Below are 23,436 nucleotides of genomic sequence, written 5' to 3' on the forward strand. Positions count from 1 at the left end.
AATGTGCTATTCTTACTGACTTAGACCCTCTCGTGCCGTTCGGCCCATTTGCCGGCAAGCTGTTTCCACAAAAATCTGTCACTGGCAATGTCTGAAGCCTCTTCCCACCTGCTCTGAGGACCTCATTGAAAGTGTGGCGCCAAGGTGTACTAGGATGTCATCGCAACTCTTATTATGCGTAATTCATTTTGTCGGAGAACATGTCCCGCAAACCTCTGTCACAACCTTACTAAGGGGTCGACACCCAGTTCGGCATAGGATTTCCTTGATTTAGACACGATCTCTATAACTGACTCCTAAAATCCGTCTTAGCCATCTTTGTTGAACCACATTTAGTGTTTTTCAATTTCGGTAGATGACTATTCATTGCACTTTATTAATGTAGCCCAGCGACTGGTAGAAATTTGTAACCTCTCTTGACTACGCTCTTGTAATTAGGTGACTATTTTGCTTTTGATTTTATATCGAAAAGGGAAGTTTTATCATCAAAATCATCTGTTGGGGGGGGGGTTAAACTAAAAAATCTCTGGAGTTTTTTTTTTTTTCAAAACCCCATTTAGCTACGGTCATAGAATTTGATGACTGCAGTTTGCTTTGAAGAGAGAGGCTTTAAACCTTAAAACGCTCTGCAGGGCGATTATAAACTCAAAACCATCTTGAAGAGTTATTCTTTTGCTTCAAACCCCGCTGGCGGGGGTTTAAACTCAAAACCCCTTTGGATACGCTGATTGATCTTAGTGTGTGTAATTTGTTTTTGTTTTATATTGAAGGGAAATTAAAACTCAAAACCCCTTTTGACTTCACTCATAGAATTTTTAGTTTCTAATTGTCTTTGTTTTTAATATTAAAGAGGTATTTTTTTAGCTTCAAACCACGCTGAAGGAGGGTTTAAACTCAAAACCCATTTAGCTACGCTCATAACATTTTGAGTGCGTAATTTGCTTTTTTTTATAATGAAGAAGTATTTTTATAGCTTCGAACCCCGCTGTAGGGAGTTTAAACTCAAAACCCCTTTGGCTACGCTCTTAGAATTTTGAGTGTGCAATTTGCTATTTTTATATTCAAGAGGGGCTTTATCGTAAATTTTGGAGAGGGGTTTAAGATCAAAATCTTCCTTAGATGTGCTCTTGAATTTGGGCACTTTCGTTTGCATTTTTTTTATAGAAGAAGAGGTTTTAAATGCGAATCCCCCTACAAGGGGGTTTTAAGCTCAAAACCCCCTGATAGGGAGTTTCAAATTCAAAACCACTGGTAGGGGGTTCCAAACTCAAACCCCCCCTGGTAGGCTTTTAAACTCAAAACTCTCTTGGCTGTACTGGGACAAGTGATGGTTTAGTATTAAAATTTCACCTAAAATAAACAAAATGAAAGCAAAAAATCAATCACTAAATTCCGGCTCCCCCCTGCGGGGGGGGGGTATTTCATTTCGGGACAGGGGTTTAAACCCCCCCCTTGGCTTCGCCCATGACACTGACCATATATATTTGTAATGAATTGGACATCATTGTTGCATATAAGTATATGTTAAGGCTGCTACATTATAGAAGTTTTATAAAGGCTACATAGGAAATGTAAAAGAGTATAAGTAGTAGAAAGTAGATACGTTGATTTTGTACAATGTATTTTTATATATGCATTTTTATCTCAGGGGACACCTAATATTTGTAGGTGTCCGCGGGCTGCATAAAACGCCCCAGCCCACAAGTGGCCCGCATTTCGTATTTTGCCCACCCTTGGTTTAGTACAAACCATTGAAGCAAAGGATATTTAATGTAAAATGCTGTTGTATTAGCTATGTGTAATTATTACAAAGTAATTGTAACATGTACTTTAGCGTAAACTCGAGGAGATTTCAACCAATGTTAGATCTGGATCTATATGTTATAAAAGAGAAGGCTACTAAAACATTAGATGTCATTCATATATCAATATATATATATATAGCTTTGGGTGAAAAATATTAGCTAATTGGCCAGAAAGTGAAAACAGTGGTTGACCGTTATAATTTTTAAAATATAATCATCTTAAAAATAAATTTGAACTAGAGATCTATACTTTGAACACATGCCAGTGGACATTCCCGCACATGGTCAGTAAAGTGCTAAATAAACAGAGGTTTGTGATCAGTGAGTCAGTCATAAGGATCAAGGATTTTATATGGTAGATATATCTATTATTATCTACTATATAAAATCATTGACACTAAACTATTGTCTGAAAATCACTATTTGTCACACTAGTCATGAACGATAAAATTCGGAAATTTAATTTGTTTTTACTTAAGCCTAGAATAACCAAGCTATTTTCAAGATCAAAATGGAAGCAGCTCAATGTACCAAAAACGATTTGTTATTCGCTATATCAACTCATTATGCTTTGTTTTTAAACACGATATTCAATGTGTCAAGTAAAAAATTAGATTTTTTTTCCTTAAGCACTTATAAGCATTGTTATAGGTTTAGAATGTTAAATATTTTTTTACATTTGTATTGATAAGTTATGTAAGTTCTGTCCTATTAATTAAATTTACACAAAAATAATGTTTACTTTTTTTTAAGAGAAAAAAATCCATTTAGTATGCATATAAGTTGGACATAATTTAAAACAACAATTAATAAGTAGGTTTTCATATTATCGCGTGAACTGCAGTGCTACACTTCGGCCATAAAGCACTTAGCTAATGGATTTTTTTTCTACGGAAATGTTTTTTTCTTTTTTTTAGCGGCCCCCGTAAGGGAAAAAGCCGCTATTAGGTTTGTGCAAAATGTACGTCTGTCCGTCTGTAACACTCATATCTCGAAAACTAGAAGAGATATAAAAAATATTATTTCACCATGCGATGCGGCTGGAAAAGTTTAGGTGCAACGGCAACTTTTCGTTTTCTAAAAGCAAACCGTTTAATTTATAAAATTAATTATGCAAGCGATTTTTTCATAAAAATACACCAATTCTAAAACAATATCGTAAATGTAAAGGAGGCAATGTTACGATATGCTAACAAGGGTACACACTCTGTGGGCACTTTCGGTATCACTAAGTCAAATATTCATATAAAATGAACTAGAAATGTTTACAACAAATATAAATATTAACTAAAGGTATTTTTTCTGATCAACTAGCTATCATAATAAAATGAAAACATTTCTATTTGTTTATAAAGGCTAAGAATGCACTTTGTACGTAAATATCACACACACTTTTTAAAATGGACTTTTTAAGCAGCGACTTTCGTATAGCAGCGTAAAGCCCGGCCTTGACATAATGCTAAACTAATTTCTTAAACTTTTTAAAAAAATCAAATTAAAAAAAAATCAGAATAAAAAAGGTTTATTTTTGTGCGTTTTGTCTGTCGGTAGTTCTGTCCGTCACGTTTAGATAAATCTAAAAGCATTTGAAAATCTGATTTACCCTTAAATGTTCCTCCCGTAACATCTCAATAGTTTTAAGTATCTAAAATTGATTGTTCCGGATTTTTTCTGCAGAACTAATCAACGCCAACGAATGTTTGTTTGCTCTTCTAACCTATATTACATTCAATTTCCATGCTTAAACGTTGCAAAAACACATTAGCAATAATATGTTGTTCCGTTTTTTTTTAATGTTGTAAATAGCATATTAATGCCAAATCGAAATCTCTATACTGACTTATATTTCATTAAGTGTAAAAATGTTCCGGATATTGTTTTATAAAAAATGAATTATGTCTAATGATTGTTTGACATCGCATAATTGACTAATATTACACTTATATTATTTGATTATCGATATCAAATTTTTTCCGTATTTTCATCTTTAAACAAATTTTAACAAAGAGACAATAGGTTGTTCAGGGCTTTAAAAAAAAGTAATTTACTAGAATTGATTACTGAAAATCACTTTTTACACATTAAATTTTCTTGCTGAAACATAACATAAAAGTTTTGTAATCGATAAAGAATGTTCTGGATTTTGTTTTGAAAAGAAATCGACTTACTTACATTTTCTTACAAATCGTCGCCAAAAATTTCCGAATTTATTTAAAAATCTAACACCAAATAACTGTTTGAACAAACAAATAATCTTCTCATTTACGAAAAAATGTTGTTCCGAATTTTTATGAAAAATAGTTTAACTCACTTCTCTCTTACGGTACATTTAATTTTCTAGCTAAAACATTACAAAATCTAATTATCGTTAATATTATGTTCCGATTTTTAAGGAAAACAACATCCAAACACCAAAGTAAGGTATGAATATCTCTCCACATGGCTGTAGTACATCTAATTTTTATACGAGACCATCCAAAAAATTTAATTAACAGTATTACATTTATCTGGAATTCTCTTTTTCTTTTACTATTTATACAAACATCCGGAACTATCTATTATATAAACTTAAATCAATTGTGTTCATACTTAAAATTATTGCGATGTTTTGAAACGTAAAATAAAGGTTAATCAATTTTTAATAGCTTTTAGTTGTTTTTTTTTATATTAAGATGACTGATAGACTAAACGCAAAAACAACGCGGATTTGATCCTCTTTAAATAAATTCTATTAGAACTCAGTGCACCAATGTCCATGAAACCTCGTTAAATATCTCGTGTAAATAAAAACATTTTTTATTTTACCGGTATTAGCCTATTGTGAGGAAATGAATTTTTTTTCTTATGCGTCATATGAATGGACTCTTTAAATGTAATGTTAAAAGAACGCACTTGGTGCACCAATGTCTATTAACCCTCGAAAAATTGCTCTTATTGATGAAGGCATTTTTACTCTAACTAAGCTGTGTGACGTAGTGTTTTTTTTTTTCATTTGACGTCACATGGAATCCTATACTCTTAAGCGAGCAATTCTTGTATGTATGTATGTATATATATTTATATACATATATATAAATTTTATTTCGAAAACGGCTCTAACGATTTTCTTTAAAATTTCACGGTATGTGCATAATAGTGAGGAAAAAATTCTCAACTCATTGGCCACTACGGGAAAACTCGAAGTCGGCCGTTAAATCGGTTTGAAAATGGCTCATTATCGAAAAAAATAATTTTGGCTAGAATGTTTTATGAAGGAAATTTTCTATATGACGTCAATGAGAAAAAAACTTGACACCGCTTACGTCACTAGGCTCACAGCAGTACACTAAAACATTTCTACGCAAACAAGAAAAAGTTTTAATGATTCAATTGGCGTAATTAAACATTTGCGCACTATCTTATTATGAAACTATGGAAGAAAAATAATAAAATTAAATCTCTTGATGTATGATAAGTTATTGTGTTTTAAAGGCTTTATAAATTGTTTACACTTTAATTGCGTACACCCGAAGTTAGCTTTTACTTTGTTATTATTTTGCTGGTGAATTATTGCAATGTGTTTAAGCTTCAAAGTCTACTGTCCAATACCAAAACATAGGAAATGGTCATAACACAGCTTATCTATGCTTAACTTGCATAACCAGGGTCGGTCCTAACGTTTGCGGGGCCCGATGTGAAATGGATTGCTCGCGGACCAGCAAGGGTAGGCATAAGGATAATAAGTGAAAATAAAGATTTTGTATTAGAAAATAAATTCGTATTTGCATTACATGTTTATTAAATGAAAGCTGACGATGCCGTTTTTTATATCACGCGTGGCAATGTAAAACGTTAAGACGTGAGCGGTGGTTTTCTATAGGCCTACTGTTGGCGGGACTTTCTGTTCTAATCGCCATGTACAATTACCTAGATAACTTACATAACGAAAAAGGAACTCTTCGGATTGATAGTCTTTACCCGATCGTTCATTTTCGTAATAACAACAATATTCCCAAAATGACTTCGGGTATATATCCTTCCTTAACAAATTATTCATCCGAGCGAGGCTCGGTCACCTGAAATTGAATTCTTTAATTAAATGAAATGCTAAAACAACACACTCGGTGCACCAATGTCTATGACCACTCGATAAATTGCTCGAATTGATGAAGGCGATGACGTAGTGTTTTTTTTTTCCTCTGACGTTATATGGAATTAATTCTTTAAATGAAATGCTAAAAGAACGCACTCGGTACACCAATGTCTATGAACACTCGATACATGGCTCGTATTGATGAAGGCGTTTTTTAGTCTAGGCCATGTGACGTAGTTGTTGTTTTTTTCCCTTTGACGTCATATGGAATTAATTCTTCAAATGAAATGCTAAAAGAACTCGGTATAGTAATGCCACGTTATGTGACTCGCGTTTAAAAAAAGGAATGATAACTTGATTTAAATCTAATCAAGATTTTTAAATCCAGATCTAGATTTTTATTACAAAATATCCAGATTTGGATTTATATTCTAATTAAAATTATTTTAGAGTCTAGATCTAGAATTTCTAAATCTAGTTTAGACCATTTGGGCAGTTGTTTGAGACAAACATCTATAAAAAAGCTAACAAGATCCTTGAGATAAAGAATCACCCTTTGTGTCAGGATTTTGTGATTTTACCATCACAAAAGAGATACAAGACACCGATAGCAAAGACAAACAGACACAAACACTCTTTTGTTCCCCTGGCAATCAAATCATTAAATAAGAACAATCTGGTACAAACTTTGTCACATGTAAATTATGAGTGAGTCTGGTGTGAATGTACACTTTGGTTTCTTATAGTTATAATGTTTTTTTGTTTGGTAATGCACAAATTGTAAGACAAATTTCCATACGGATAATAAAGATTATTATTATTATTATTATTATCTATGATATTCTTTTTATAAATCATATCTAAATTACAGCTACATTATTCCAAGTTCATATTTTAGATCTAGATCTAGTAAATATAGATCTTAAGAGTACTAAATCAAGTTTCATTTAGGTAGATCTACATCCTCAATGCTGAAAGATTATCTAAAATCGCTCGTCTGACATTGGCCTATTGTACATTTCCGATAGATGTCATACCGTAATCTTCTATATTATAAAGTAGAATGTGAGGTGTATGTATGTATGTATGTATGTATGTATGTATGTATGTATGTATGTATGTATGTATGTATGTATGTATTTATGTATGTATGTATGTATGTATGTATGTATGTATGTATGTATGTATGTTACTTATAGACATCAAAACCGCTTGACCAATCTTGATAAAACTAGGCAGGAATGTTCCTTGGGTACTAACTTAGACCGTAGTGTATGTATTGTAGCCCTAAAACAAACTTAAGACCCTCAAAAAAAAAAAAGTTGTCCGTCTCTATTACAGCTATAGTATTTTATGGATCTAGGCCATGTCTACAATGTTGACATGAGAAAAGATCGAAAGGATTTAGACCTAGATCTAATTTTAAGAAATACACCTTGCGCGGATAGTTTTTTACTTTGACACATGAAAATACAAAAGAAGGTCCATTGATTTCATTATATAATAAAATTAACCTTCAATTTTGTGTTTCAAAAGGATTTTTTACATAAATTAGTTCCTTATATCTGTGACTACAGATTTCCTGACAAACATTCTTTCATTAACAATACCATAATGAATCGCTTACTAAAAATTAATTTGTTTAATTGTTTACTTTATAATCCCATCCCTAGATCTAAAACTCTAATTCAACTCTAAGATGATAAAACTTCTCTTAGCACAGATAGTTTTATACTTTAACACATGAACATACTAATTATAGTCCATTCATTTCATATTTTGATCAAATAAACATTCAAATTTGGTTTTCTAAAGCATTTTTAATAGACTGCATTCGTTTACGAAAGCTGCGAAGCCGAGTTGAGATAGGTCTAGATCTATATTCATTCATGAATCGCGTACTAAAAATTATTTCGTTTAATTGTTCACTTTATAATCCCATTCATTTAACAAAGCTATCGCTCTTTTCGTTTTTAATAGATATGAATGTATCGGCTTCGGGTAAACCCATTTTCGCAAAACTAATTTTATTTTCGTAGCGAAAGAGAAATAACGTGAAAGGATCATTAGCTAAGTTTAACATACATCTAAATCAAATCCACTACATTAGTAAACACAAACTTAGACCCGCAGGCCGCGGGTAATGTCTGGCGAACATCCTTTCATTAGACATTACCAAATGGTTACACATTAACAGTGATTAACACATCTCTCTACTGAGTCTATTCCTAGGCCTAGGTCTAAAACTCTTATTGAATTCTAAGATGATAAAACTTCTTTTCGCAAAGATAGTTTTATGTTTTAACACATAAACATACTAATTATTGTCCATTCATTTCATATTTTAATCAAATTAACATTCAAATTTGTTTTTCTAAAGCATTTTTAATACATTCGTTCGCTGTTCGCTAAAGTTCACGCACTCAGCACAGAATGAACTCTATAAAAGCCAATTTTTAACTCTAGATTAGTGTAGATTTAGATCTATGTCTACCTCAAGATCTACTTTATACTTTACACACATGAACATACAAAATGTAGTCTATTCATCTCAAATTTTAATCAAATATATGTAGGCCTACAAGCAAATGTTTTAATTTGAAAAAAAAATGGATTTAAGCCTATTAGCTATTTTGATTTGATAGTTTCATTCACACTATTACTACATCGACACATTCGCTTAACTTATTACATTATTATTTCGTTTAATTGTTTACAAAACACTCTCAGTGACTATATCGAAAGTAATGCGCAAGTAAAGACCCGCGGGTCGAGGGTAACATATGTCTAGTGTGTAATATATCTCTTTATCAATAATAAACTATTAGTTTATTATTAAGTTAAGAGCAATGCCTGGTCGTGCTGTTAGCATGCTGAACAAATTATCTCTACGGTCCCGGGTTGTTTGTTTGTTTTACATGTTTCGGATGCTCCTTGAGTTGAAGATAGTTTACTTCCTAGTCCAAACCTCCAGTAGGACGACGGGGGATGGGAGCATGCAGGGTTTGAACCAGGGACCATCGATAAATCCGAACGACAGTCCAGCACGCAAACTAAACGACCAGGCAGGGTTCATACCCTGCTTGTTGCCATCATCCATCGTGAAGTTAATTATTTTAAACTTGGAAGGAACACCCAAAACATGTAAAACAAAAAAAAAAACATTTTTACAAGGGCAAATGAATCTTTGAAACATTATTACTTTGACCATCAAAATTAAATCACCTCTTGAATATTCCTTGCGAATAGGCAGATCCGACAGGGATCCGACTCCGACGGGGGCCGCCTCTGAGTTTGTAATCTTGTTTTTTTTTAGGATTTGAATAAGAGATTGGCCCTTTACAAAACATTTAGATATTCATTATAAGACATCAGTTAGGCCAGGTTCGCATTTAACTTCACATTCACTTTCACCTATCCTTTGGTCTGCTGGACCGCTGGGGCAACACACAAGATCTGTCAACCTTCTTTCTCCACTCTTCATTGTCATTTGTCTTTGATAGAATTTAATTCGGATGTTCTTTCTAAAAAAATATTGATACCTGCCTTTTTACCTTCCTTGATGGACCACTTCGGGGGCCGATTTTGAGTTTGTGTTTCCACACAAACTGTCTTTGTAACTTTGTTTTATTTATATTTATTTCTACACAGCTTTAGATCTTAAATCTAATCCTCTAGGAGTAGATAATTGTCAGAATGAATAGGAGGGATTATTGTTAGATCAGTGTGAATATAAAATGTGTCTTTACCAAGAACACGAAACATAGGTATGAAATCATGTGTGTGTGGTGGCCAACCAAATCGCGATGATCGGTCGACTTTTTAAAAATAAATAAATACTAAGTAATTTAGGTCGATTATTTTTGCTCAGCGTAAAGATCGTCACAATTACATTGAAACATGAAAAACACACACAAAAGAAAAACAAGATTACAAAGAGAGCTTGTGTTATCACACAAACTCAGAGGCGGCCCCCATTAAATTCACCAATGGGCGAGCAATATATTCAAGACATATTCTTGTTTTAAACATTTGACGTTTTTTTTATATTTAGAGATTTTATTATTATCTTTTCCCATGTCACTGCTTTCACCAAGTTATAATTTTTCCAACTTGGTTGTCACCCCAAAATGGTGTCGACTGGTGCGGGACGCACCCTCGCCCCCTGCCCCATGACACCACTGCTCCAAGATACCTACTTCTTCCCAACAAGTTCGATTAAAATATAATAAATCTATAGACTAATCTAGACTAGAATCTAGACTAGATCTAGAAATCTAGAAATAGAATCTAGATCTACTAAAGCTAGATTATGATCAATTATGATCAGGATTAGAAGCCTGCTACAACTGGGTTATAGTGCATTTATGCTTCTATCCACTTTTTCTTCGCTTCTTTCTTTTTCTTTTTAATCCGTTTGTATTAGTGGACAAATTTAGAGTCGGACAACTTTTTCCCTTTAAGCTTCTGTCGCTTGTCACAGAGTTGGAGTATATCCTCTGTTACCCAGAGTTTTATGGGCGGGCGTAGCTTCCCTTGTATTTCAAGGGCTGTGTCTGTGACTGCTGTGTTTAGCTTATTGACTTGTGTGTCGATATCCTGGTAATTGAAGTCAAAGATATCGAGGGCTGCAAAGCGTCTTACTACTTGTGCCTCAAATATGACAGCTACGTAGGGGTCTTTCAGCTTATCCAGGTCAAAATTTATCCTGGTAGGTCCTTCTTTTGTTACAATTTTAGGTGTAATTTTGGTTTTCATAACAAGGTCATGGTCGTTTCCAATGTCAGCTCCAGGAAAACTTTTTGTTTTGGTGCTAAAAACGCTGTTGCACCATGATATAGTCGATCTGGTTGTGGTGTTCTCCGTTAGGACTGTGCCATGTGGTGATACGCGATTTGTGGCATCCTAGTGTGTTAGCCAGTAAGAGATTGTTGTATTTCGCAAATTCTAATAGTATTTGACCTCGTTCATTGGTTGAGAGGTTACTGTATCTTCCACAAGTGTCTTTCCAGGTTTGGTAGGAGTCGCTTCCTATTTTGGCATTCCAGTCTCCTTGTACAACAAGGATGTCCTTTTTCGGGACCTTATTGACCACTTCCTGTAATTGCTCATAAAACTCTTCTACTACCTCGTCGTCATATGTTGATGTAGGAGTGTAGCCTTGAAAGATGGTGATGTTGAAGGGTGATGCATTTAAACGTATGGAGATGAGTCGACTAGATACAGGATAACAGTTCACAACACAGTTAATGTGTTTCCTGTAAACAAGAAACCCCACTCCTTATTCGTTTGTCATCTTCCAACCCCTAAATCTCACATGTGGCTCCAAGCGCCATGCCCCGGAAAACTGTTTCAACATCAATTGTTAAATTTCTAGGAAAATCTTTAGAGCCGTTTTTGATATGAGAAACCAGGTTCCACCTTTCGCCCACCTATTCTCCACGAAGTTCTGACTTGAATAGAGGTTTTTAAAAAAAAAAGAACAACACAATAGGATGGCTCCTAAATGTTTAAAAACAACAACATTGAAATGTGAATGTATAAGCTACTTAAATGTACGTAAATTAATACAGTGTAAATCTAACGACTAAAAATGCCAAATTAATCATGAACTAAGGGGCAATGTTGGACTAATCCGTTTAGTTTCTTTGATTAAAAAGTGGAATCACAAATTGGGCCGGTAGTGGCTTTTTTCCTTATATATCTTTGCATTGTTCAGTTCTCTTTTTAAATTAAACTGACATTATTATGCTATAATTTTAAGTGTGCCTGATAGAAAAAAAAATTCTGCACAAAAATACGGGTAGTTGTGATCAAACCCGATAGAGGCTATAAAAAGAAAAGACCTGAATTTAGCGCTTGAAACTACACATTTACAGTACTTTATGTGATGAGTATTTTACCCAAGATCTGTGTTGTTTTTTAGGACTAGTTTATTTCAAGTACCCGGCATTTCCCGATACACAATTTCATTGACTGTGGGAAAAAATTGTAGTGATTTTAAACTTTAAATGATTAGTTAAAAAGGTGTTACTCAATTTTGAATATTAGTTTGTTATGAATGTCACTGTCTATTTTGTGTCTGTTCTAGTTTCTTAAATTTTTCTTGAGTAAAAGGGTCGTGTTTTCTCCTAATGAGTATACCTAATTTCTCCAAGCAACCTTTGTAAAGTATTGGTCCTAAATAATGCTGCCTTTGTAAAGTATTGGTCCTAAATAATGCTGCCTTTGTAAAGTATTGTTCCTAAATAATGCTGCCTTTGTAAAGTATTGGTCCTAAATAATGCTGCCGTTGTAAAGTATTTGTCCTAAATAATGCTGCCGTTGTAAAGTATTGGTCCTAAATAATGCTGCCGTTGTAAAGTATTGGTCCTAAATAATGCTGCCGTTGTAAAGTATTGGTCCTAAATAATGCTGCCGTTGTAAAGTATTGGTCCTAAATAATGCTGCCGTTGCAAAGTATTGCTCCTAAATAATGCTGCCGTTGTAAAGTATTGGTCCTAAATAATGCTGCCGTTGTAAAGTATTGGTCCTAAATAATGCTGCCTTTGTAAAGTATTGGTCCTAAATAATGCTGCCGTTGTAAAGTATTGGTCCTAAATAATGCTGCCGTTGTAAAGTATTGGTCCTAAATAATGCTGCCGTTGTAAAGTATTGGTCCTAAATAATGCTGCCGTTGTAAAGTATTGGTCCTAAATAATGCTGCCGTTGTAAAGTATTGGTCCTAAATAATGCTATGTTCATAAACGAAAAATCGCATGGCTGCATTATGATAAATGTACGTGTTAGTTCAAAATATTTCATATTACTAGATAACTAAAAATAACTGTATAAATAGACATAAGTTTCTTTTTTTTCGGTTAGACAAAGTCATATGGCAAATTTCTGTTTATATCCTTATTCTAAAAAGGAATAATAAATAGAATTATACAATAAAAATAATCACTAAGTTAAAAAAAAATAGTTTTGAAAGTCTAACTGATAAGATTACAAAGAGAGTTTGTGTTTTTGCAAACTTTGTATTAAAAAAATAAATTTATCCAATGCTCGAGATCCTGCTTGTATACTTGTATGACTCGATCCGGTATCAGTGTATTAAGTAGCAATAACTTCGCAAAAAAATTAAATGAAAGAAGATTGAGATATACATAATACACATATATTTTTGTGACGGTACGCACAGTACGGGGTAGCGGCACCTTTTTTCAATGTCGAGAAAACTTATTACTTTTTTCTTGTATTTCAAAGTTAATTGTTGATTTATTATTAGTTGAAAGTTAGGCAATCTATCACTGAGTACCGGCACCTATTTTTGTTACAAAAAAAAAATCACTTTATATATATATACTTTGTATACAGCTTTCCTTCAGCCGACATGTTTATTATCAACAACACCTATATGTGAAAGTCTCAATTATTTAGAGTCTTAGACAGTCATTATTTTAGACTAGATTTAAGTAGAGTCTAGACCTAGATCTAGTAGGCCTATTACTATAAAAAAAAATCAGTCATTAGACATCATTAGCAATTTTATTATTAGGTCTAGGCATTGAAAAGTAAATCTATTAATAAACTATAATAGATCTAAGTCTAAGTACTAGCTTATTAAATAAGTAGAAGTATTATAATGAATATTGTATAGATCCATATTCACTCTATACTTAATCTACTAGACTGGAGATGTATCTATAGATCTAAGTATAGAGTATGGTAAATGTATTACAGTATTATTAGATCTATGTCCTAATAATAATCTGATAATTAATAAACTTAAGTCTATAGTAATATCTACACTTTATTCTAATAAAAACTGACTATAGGCATAGCATAGGCTAGACTCGGCAATCTAGTCTCAAGATAGAATCTATACTATTACTAGATCTACTCGATTTTTATATATAGATCTAGACTAGAATTAGATTATAGATCTAAATATACTAATGGAGAGATGATATGCGGTGTTAGCTAATAGCGTTGCACAAGAAACGAACCTGGGTTTTTCTAAACTCTAATACTTGGTATGAAGTAGTAAAACAGCAGCTACCTAAATAAATCGTAACTAGAAATTAAAAACCTATATTTATTGTAATTTTTATAGGTCTGTGGTTGTATATTATATAGCCTTCGTAACTTCTTCTATAGAAAAATGATTTTTGTAATTTCTTTTACTGAAAAATTGGGCTATTCGCGTCTGAAACATATATAATTTTTATATTCAGCAACAAAGCCCTTTGAAGTTTTTTTTTAGAAATGATAAGTATTGAATAAAAATACCGTTAAGATACGTTCCGTCCAGCTATGTAAATAAAAAATGGAATTTAGTGAAAGTAAATGGAACTGTATAATAACTAGACTATATTAATAGATAAGTAAAAAAAGATTTAAAATTTCAATAGTAAGCATTTTAGCGGCACAAGCATTTAGAACGTCGATTCTCTAGGTCAATATCTATATCTTGGTCTCCCTGGCAACGCTTTTGATCCTCAACATAGCGCCAGGGTGGAAACGGGTCGTTTCAATAGTGAAACAAAATAAGACACCCGTTGGGATGCCTAAGAACTAGTGGCGAGGATGTAAGATAGACTAGTGCTACTTTTGTTCAGGGCAAGTGCATACTTTGTGTCCTACAGAGACCCAGATAGGACATATATATATATATATATATATATATATATATATATATATATATATATATATATATATATATATATATATATATATATATATATATATATATATAGTTGTTCACTACCTAAGACATTCCTTATCGGTCTGGACTTTTTTACAATGATAAAGTTTTTTTTTATTATCAAAATATGTTCATTTTATCCTATATATTACAAATTTACTTCATTTTGCATTTTCTTGCATGTAAACTACTCTTTATTTTCACGGAACTAAAAACGTTAATTTTTGTATAAATTAATATTAATTGTATAAATTGTATATTAATTAATAAATTAACAGTGTGTTCAAATATGTAAACACATTTGAAAAGACATAGTTTCTATATAGTTTACATTTAATAGAAAACTGTTCATGCTGTGTAATAGTGCAGAAGATGTGGTATATACAGTAATTTTGTATGATTTGCAAAGAAGTAGACACAGCGATGGATGGATAATAAAAACGACAAACATGACCTTAAGCATTGAATTTTCTTATATTGGTAATGATGAAGTACTTTTAATTATACATTCTATTATGTGGTTATTAATCGTTTAAGTTCATAGTTTCTGATAACTATCGTTACATTAATAAATTCAGGATTTTCTGAATAAGAGAGAACAAATTGTAATAATAAATGGCTCAAAATCAACATCTATAACACTAAATTAACTTAGGTGTACCTCAAGGAACAGTCTTGGTACACTACTATTTTTAATCTATATAAACGATTTTCCAAAATGCATTAGTTCAGGAACAGAAGTCAGATTATTTAAAGACGATTGCATAATATATAGAACAATAAAAACAACACAAGATACACAAATGTTACAAAGAGAGTTAAAGTACAGAAATGGGAATCAAATTGGAGCATGTCTTTCCACCCAGAAAAATATGTTAACCATTAGAAGTAACAAAAAAACGACAGCAAATAAACCCCAAAATAGTGCAGTGAAATTCATAACAAACGAATATTCACATTTGACTAGAGTAACACCTTTAGTAAAATCACTAAATTAAGAAATCCTTCAGAATAGAAGACTAAATAGTAAAGTAGAAATTATAAATAAAACATTAAACCATAATCTTCAAATACAAAATACACAGAAAGACACAAAGATAAAGGCACATTCCGTGTACCATATGATAGGACAAATTTGTACATATGCTCCTTCTTTCCTAGTGCTATTAGAACATGGAATGGGTTGCCTGGGTCAGGCAGAATTTAAGTCACTGATTAACATGCATGACTAGATTGACCTAGGAACACGCGTAGGACGTAGTCATCTTCTTGTTTAAAGTACTGTCTGTATTCATGAAGATAATCCATCTTGCTGGCTGATCTAAAGTAGTGTTGTAAATCTATGGCAAGCAACTCAAGGAAACACTGAATGACACAATGAAATACGTACTTGTGTACGACAATCTCATTCGTTGTACACAACTTACTTATCAGCTGCCCTACCTAGACTAAAGTTAAGTATGTCTTTAAACACTCCATCGATGTAGCGCGTTGAATAGTGCGCTGGTATGCACCATAGCGTTGGCGTCGGCGCAGAGTCTCAATCTACTGATACGAATTCAGATCTATTTACTTACCTAGAAAAAGTTCTTCATCAAACATTTCAGTTGTATATAGATCTAGAATATCTAATCTTTGATTCAAGCTGGACACTGAAAGAGAAATGAGTTCAGATGATCATTTATAGTTCCTATTATTAATTATTACAATCATTGCAACTTCTACATGGGTGGAAAAACCTTGACACGGTTCTCAAAAAAACGGCTCTAACGATGTTCTTAGAAATTCGACAGTTGAAGTATATTTTGGGAAAAGAATTACTAGCTTATTGGCTATACTTGGGAAACGCTAGTTAGACCGTTATTATAATTTGTGGACGTATTTTTGACAAGGTAGATTAGGATTTTTTTGGCCGTTTTGGGTGTCTATGGGGGTTTTATGATTTGAGAACAGAACCCACACTTGCACATATAATCTACAGGCACAGCGTTATATTGTAGGCAACGAATAATAAGATGTAAAATTATGTACAGTTTATTATACAAGAGAATAATTAAAAGGTGAAAGGCTGTACAGTTTCTAGGATGGGATCTAGCGTATTTACATGTATAAGTCTATCCTCATTAGATTTAGGAACTAAGGGGTCTGGGTGGCATTAGGCTGGTTGCTTAGCTTTAAGTCCGGTGCTGCACTGATGACTGTGGCTGGTGCTGACGCTGTCTGCTGGTGGGCTAGCGTGGTGGATCCAGGCTCCGGGTGCAGTCCAACGATGTATAGCTGCAGAGCTCATTCCATTATACCATTCAGTCAGCCAGTGACGAGTCTGTGGCTAGCGTTGTTGCTTGGACACTTATGAGGAGTAAGTAGAGCTGGTATCTGCAGATCTGGTGCCAACAAATCTGGTATCGGCGTTAGGTTGATAGGTTTCCAAGTTGCCTATAAATAAAAGCTGCATCGACATGATGTACAAATCGGTTTAGCCATAATGATAACACTGGGAGGTAGATGCCTTTCCGTGAAGGATATCTTCAGAATGATGTAGAGAAACTATAAACTAGTTTCATAAATAGTAAAGGCGCTAACAAATAAATATTGTATCCCATCAAGAAAAATAACGATAATAGTGGGAAACCCCATAAAGGGAAATAACAAACAGTGATAAGTAATAATGTAATGTGAGTAATGTACACCAGTCACGTTGAGATCATTAGATCGCTTAGACAAATGAGATGAAAGGGGAAGGGGAGATCAACGACTGATACTCGCCCATGCTTTCACATAAGCGAACATAGAGCATAAGCTAAATAAACATGATTTATCAACGTAGCATATGTGTTGGCCAACATGGCAGGCAAATATAGTACACAAATGCCCGGTAAAATGATATGCTTACAGAAGTATTATGATAATGCCCTGCCAAGGAATTAATCAATAATAATAAGGCTCGTGGTGAACGATAATTTATCAGTGAAAAATTTACAATAGCTAAAGAGCTAAATACGTGTGGTATGAATTATCAATGACTTCTAGTTCAGATAAAGGGGATGACTTTGGACATTTTGCCATAAAAGTCATGATATAAAATATAAACATAAAGTAATCTACTTACATTATCCGTGATAATAAATACACAAATATGTACACAAATAATGCAGTAATTAAATTCACAAATATATATACAACTAAGTAAAATGGTTCTCAAGCACCTTACTAAGTAACATACCACCAATCCAAAGAAATAGGGGATGAAAATATGTAGAGCTCAAGCAAGAGATTGATGCGCTCCCCAGCAGGTCTTGAGCGTGAATGAAATCTCGGACTGAAAGGTTTGTCCATTTAAAGATGGACAGGGTGTGGAACAAGGGTGGTGGGCGATAAGCAGCAAAGGTGGTGTAGACTATCTGGCGTCTATGATAAAGAATTCTCTGCTTGACCGTGACGAGAGTTTCCGGGGATAGACATTGCGTGAAGGCACGAATTGAAAGACCAGGAAATCGGTCGGCTCGCGTACCTTTGTCTGCTGCCCAGGTGGTCAGAGAACGAGAGGGGAAGATGAACGGAGGTGGTCAGGGCAAGATAGATTACACCTGTACATTGGCTAGCGCCAGCCGATCAACGTTGCCTGAGGCGTTTGAGTCGAATGGGCTCTTTGAAGTGGGCCAGCCGCTCCCGGAAACGGGGGGGGGGGGGGGGTCGACGGATGTTCGACAAGATAGATAGAGGGAGTGTACTCTTGTCAAGAGTCCAGTTTGGCACGTGTCAAGATGGGGAAGGTAAAATGTGACATCGGTGCCCAAGGGTGTGGGGTTGGATTGGTGGGGTGGTGGTTGTGTTTTTAGCACTTGATTGGCTAAATTAGTAAAATTGATGTTTAATGTGTTTAAATAAATTAATTAAATGCTTGGACCTGAGTGATACCTTGAGTGAGCTAAAACGGGTTATCACAGTATTGTCTTCTAAAAATTAAATCTGGTCTTGAAAAACTTTATCTTGAACATCAGCGGGTTTTCCGCATGTAGGCTCTAGTCATTAAAGAGTTAAGTTAATAAATAGACGTTGAAGAATAAAATGACCAAAAAAAACAACAACTATAGCCTAATCTAAAATGAAATAGATCTAGAGATAGATTTTCTTGGACGAATGATATAAAATAAGTATAAATAATAAGTCATATGAATCTGACAGATCTAAAACAAATACTGATGGGGTCATTCTTTAATTAATTATTAGAATTACTTGACTACCAACTGGGTATTTTTATTGCCAAAATACAATGTATTTTATGTGCATTTATTAAAAACAACAACCAAAAATTAAGCTTTCGACGCAACTAGATCTGATATTAATAATATAGATTCTAGTTCTAGATCAAGAAAGCTACTTCTCTAATTCAGTTTTCTAGTTTAATTGTAAAATGTTTTACATCTTTCGGAAGTTCCTTCAGAGTTGAAGATAGTTTACTTCCTAGTCCAAACCTCCCGCTGGACGACGGGGGATGGGAGGGGGCAGGGTTTGAACCCTCGACCGTCGATAAATCCGAACGACAGTCCAGCGAGCAAACCGCACTACCAGGCAATTTTAGTTAGATCTAGATGTCTAGACCAGTATATCTAAATCTAGCCAGGGTTTTTGTCATGGAATAGATCTATAAACCTGCAGCCGCCTACTGATCACGATATGACAGATACTAACTCTCTCTAAAAGTCTCTACATCTAGATTTCTATATGATAGATCTAGTAGATCACAGTCACAGTAAAACTCAATGTGTACTTCCGACTTTAGCTCAACAATTCTACTCCAAAGTATAAGATTCTACTAGTAAAGTCACAAAGTGTAAAGGATCATTATATATTCACATAAAAAAAATTATAGACCTAAATGAATCGAATAATCAGTCACTAATTTGACTAATCTAAATTGTTTTTTTTTAAATGGCAAGTGTTATTGATGACTTCAGACTTGTACACGAGTTGCAGAGATTCTAGCTTTTATTTTGATGACATGTTACGAGATATCAATGATGTTTAGATAAATGCAAGTACCTAGTGGAACAGAGAGAAGGACCATTTAATATAAGGCAAAGAAGTAAGATGTTTATAATCCATCAAACTCACAGAGGACTTATGTCATTTGTGACGGCATTTCATGCATTTACAGAAGCTACAAACTATGCTACAAAAATGATCATAGGATTGTCTTTGATTCCGAAGACTTATGAGGAATGCTATGTTTCTAGTGGCTACTCAGTCCCAGCTGTGACCTACATATTATGCCACACTGAGCACAGGCAGAACCATTGTCCACCTGTGGTAGAATCAGTTTTTTTTTTCTTTTTGCCGTCTACCCTCGACAATTAATTTTCATTGGTGTATACCACACCTTTGTAAGTGACCTCTAGCTGTCTCGTTTTGAAGCTGTATGCAACCAGGTGCTCTCTTATTCTATGTCAGTTAAAGCAAATTGGCGCCTAAGCTTGTCTTTAAAGCATTTCTGTGGGGTACATCTTTACGTGCATATGACATGTTAGGCAAATAGGTTTTGCCTATCGGAAGGCCATTTCGGAAAATATAGGTGTTTAAAATGAAACTCCAAATATCTGGACTTCCAGTTACCAAGAAAATAAGCTTAGGTTTCATTTTGGCATTTCAGCTAAGATTATCAGTAAAATTAATAGCAACTTTAATTGCAGTCCACCAAACAAGATAAAAAGAAACAAGTGTGGCTTCAATAGCATTGATGATATTTAGTTTACTTTTATCTCATTTACTAGTATTACTATTTTATTGACTAAGGTTTTTTATTGTCCAATAGGCATAAGTACATGTACTAGTTCCTGAAATCTGATGAAAAATAATAATTAAATTGTGTGTAGTCTATATACCAATGTTTATAAGAGATATCACAGCTTATCTTAATTTACTTAATTTCAAAACTATGATTTTGTGTTCTGACTCTACTCTAAATAAATTATATTTTATTTTAAGAATGTAAAGTTGGAAATTCTGTTCTGAAATTCAAAATTTATTTTCAAAATGTTGCTTTAAATTGTTATATGACACAACCAAAGTACCGGTACCTCACATTGATGTAGGCCTAAAGCAGCTGAAATAATGACAAATTTTCATTCACTAACTTGTACTGTCATTTATTATCAGACTTGTTAAAACTAATTACCTGTATATATAATTGATAAAGCAGGAGCATCAACAAATCTTGAACAATAATAGTCTACAGAAAAACTTTATTCTTATCCAAACAATATACATTTACAATGTATTTAAACAAGTTAATTTATACAAATCTGTATGGCCTAAAGATTATAGCGTATTTTGAGCATTGTGTAAATACCAAGTTACATTATTACATGAAAATAGTGTACTCATTTTTGAAATATTCTGGGTAATAAAAATTAAAAACTAATATGATACAATAAAATTGAAGCATTAGTCAAATAAAAAAAAATATTTTCACTCTAGATCTATGTGAACTCTATGCTTCTAAAAAAATCATTTTGAAATTAATTTAAAAAAAAAAGATGGTTCTGTAGTCAATGGAATGATAGCAGCAATTATTTAACAATTTCATGATTATTCATTCATTTCAATATACTTATAACTGAAAAATGATTATCAAGGTTTAGATACAACCATTAGAAATAATGGTCTAGATCTAGAGAAAATAGAGTGGATCTCATGACTATATTAGTATATTAGATCTAGATCTATTGAGTTATTTTTTTTTATTTCTTCAAATAGATCTAGACCTTAGTATAGGTGTTGTGGATCTAAATTATTCTATAAGAGATAGATATGTTTCGGTTTTTAAAAAATGCGCATTCGAAATTTAAAATACCCAGATTTAAGTATTAATATACCCATATTGGTAGGTCCGCGTTAATCATTTATTAGATCTATTAAAGCATGTCTATATAAAAGAAATTATTATTTTAAAAATATATTATTACATAAAAGATATAGTTATGAATATTTACTAAAAAAATTAAAATTAAGAATTTTTTACTTTTGCCAATTAACACTCTGGCTGGCAAAAAGGATGACTCCTCAATACTGTGAAAAGACGATAACTGCATGAGTTGGTTTTGAATTGTATTTTGTAAGACTAACTTAAAAAAAATATCCTTTAAGAGAGTAAACGAAAAAAGGGTTGTCAGAAGAAAAGCTGGCTGGACTACGCAAATATCTTGATATCTTGTTAAGAACATTGGTGACCGGGAAAAGTGGAGGATTTGGTTACGTGGGACAGATGATAATGATTTTATGTACATAAAAAAAATCCGGATTTTGTGTAAAATACCCAAATGTGAAAGTACTGAAAACAACTATTTTAATGGGGTGGCCTTAAAAAAAACTTTTGTGACGATCCCTTAATCAGGAAAATTTTGTAAATCACAAAACATTGTGAGAAAATGGATGAAGTTTTTAGAGATCTAATAAAATAAAGCGTAGGAAAGTTTTACTCTCATTGAAGGTCAGTCCAAGTGACTGGAGGAGTAAATTTCTTCTTTTGCATCCTCCTGAATTTCTCCATATTGCACCATGCGCGAAAAAAGATGCGCGACGGCACTCCCCTAGTAAAAACTAGGAGCTGTTGTTCCATTAGTATAGTTCCATGTTTGGAACATTCTTCGTAGTAAAACAAAAAAAAAAGGGGGGGGGGAGGAGAGAACAAATAGTATTCACAAGATACAATAAAGCAGGGCTGGACTCGTGACCGAGAAGTCATGGAAAGATCACTCTTTTTTTAGTTCTACATCACGTAGTTTTAGCGGCGAAAATAAAAAAAAGAGCGGGGGAGGAAGACAAATAATCTACTCTGTATTCACCCGTCACTAAATAGCAGGGCCGGACTCAACCGTTGTGGGGCCTTATGCGAAACGGATTTCGCGGGGCCAACAGTTGGGTAGCGATACGGATAATAAGAGAAAATTAAGAGTTTGTATTAGAAAATAAATTCGTCTTAGCATTTCATTCTTTTTTTACTGCATATAGATATACTTTACGAGCCTTACGTGTAGTGAAGTCATATATCATAAAAGTTCTATTTCCTACATAGATCACGCTCAATAGCAAGGATTATCAAATGTTTCAATCTATCTACGAGAATAGTTGAACTAAAGTAATTCTTCATTAGTTTGAGGCGCGACAAGCTTCTTTAACTAGATTCCACAATTACGGGTATTGCGTAATGCCGTTTTTTTATCGCACGTAGGATTGGCGTTTTCCATATTGAATGACACACCAATATAACAATTTTTGTCATATATTTCAGGAGATTGGTATAAATTTTCTAAAGATTTTAATAATTTCCGAATATTTCCAAGACTATTTCGCATATTTTACAATTTCAGGAGAATTCCAGGAGCTCCTGTTAAATCAATAGGAGGCCGCGGGAAATCTGTTATAAGTAATAAAATGGTTTAATTTAATTATTTATACACTTAGACTTAGTGCGGGTCCTATGAAAGTGCGGGTCCTATGAAAGTGCGGGGACCCACTGCGCTTTCATACGTTTCATTGACCTAAGGCCGGCCCTGCCAAATAACGGCGCATGCTAACATTTTACAAACACTAAATAGCAGCACCGGAATTAACCATTGTGACCAAGAAGTCATGGAAAGAGAACAAGTAATCTACTATGTATGTTTACAGGTCACTAAATAGCCGGGTCGGACTTAACCATTGTGGGGCCCTATGCAAAATGGATTTCGTGGGGCCAAGTTTGGGTAGGGAAGTGGATAATAAGTGAAATTTTTAGAGTATGTCTATGCATTTTATTCATTCTTTACTACGTACAAAATTACTTTACGAGCCTTGCGTGTAGCAAAGTCATACAGTACATCATAATAATT

The 23,436-nt window shown here is 33.6% G+C and overlaps 1 protein-coding gene across 3 annotated transcripts in view; it reads right to left on the reverse strand.

Annotated features, from left to right (window-relative positions):
* Positions 1-23,436, reverse strand: part of LOC106075154 (uncharacterized) — a 62,865-nt gene that overhangs the window by 12,728 nt on the left and 26,701 nt on the right. For all 3 annotated transcript variants that reach the window (XM_056004146.1, XM_056004147.1, XM_056004148.1), the window contains one exon: positions 16,144-16,218. In XM_056004146.1, coding sequence (XP_055860121.1) covers positions 16,144-16,218 — 75 coding nt within the window. The remainder of the gene's footprint in view (positions 1-16,143; positions 16,219-23,436) is intronic.

The sequence above is a fragment of the Biomphalaria glabrata genome, chromosome 11 (assembly GCF_947242115.1).
Source record: "Biomphalaria glabrata chromosome 11, xgBioGlab47.1, whole genome shotgun sequence".
Lineage (NCBI taxonomy): Eukaryota > Metazoa > Mollusca > Gastropoda > Planorbidae > Biomphalaria > Biomphalaria glabrata.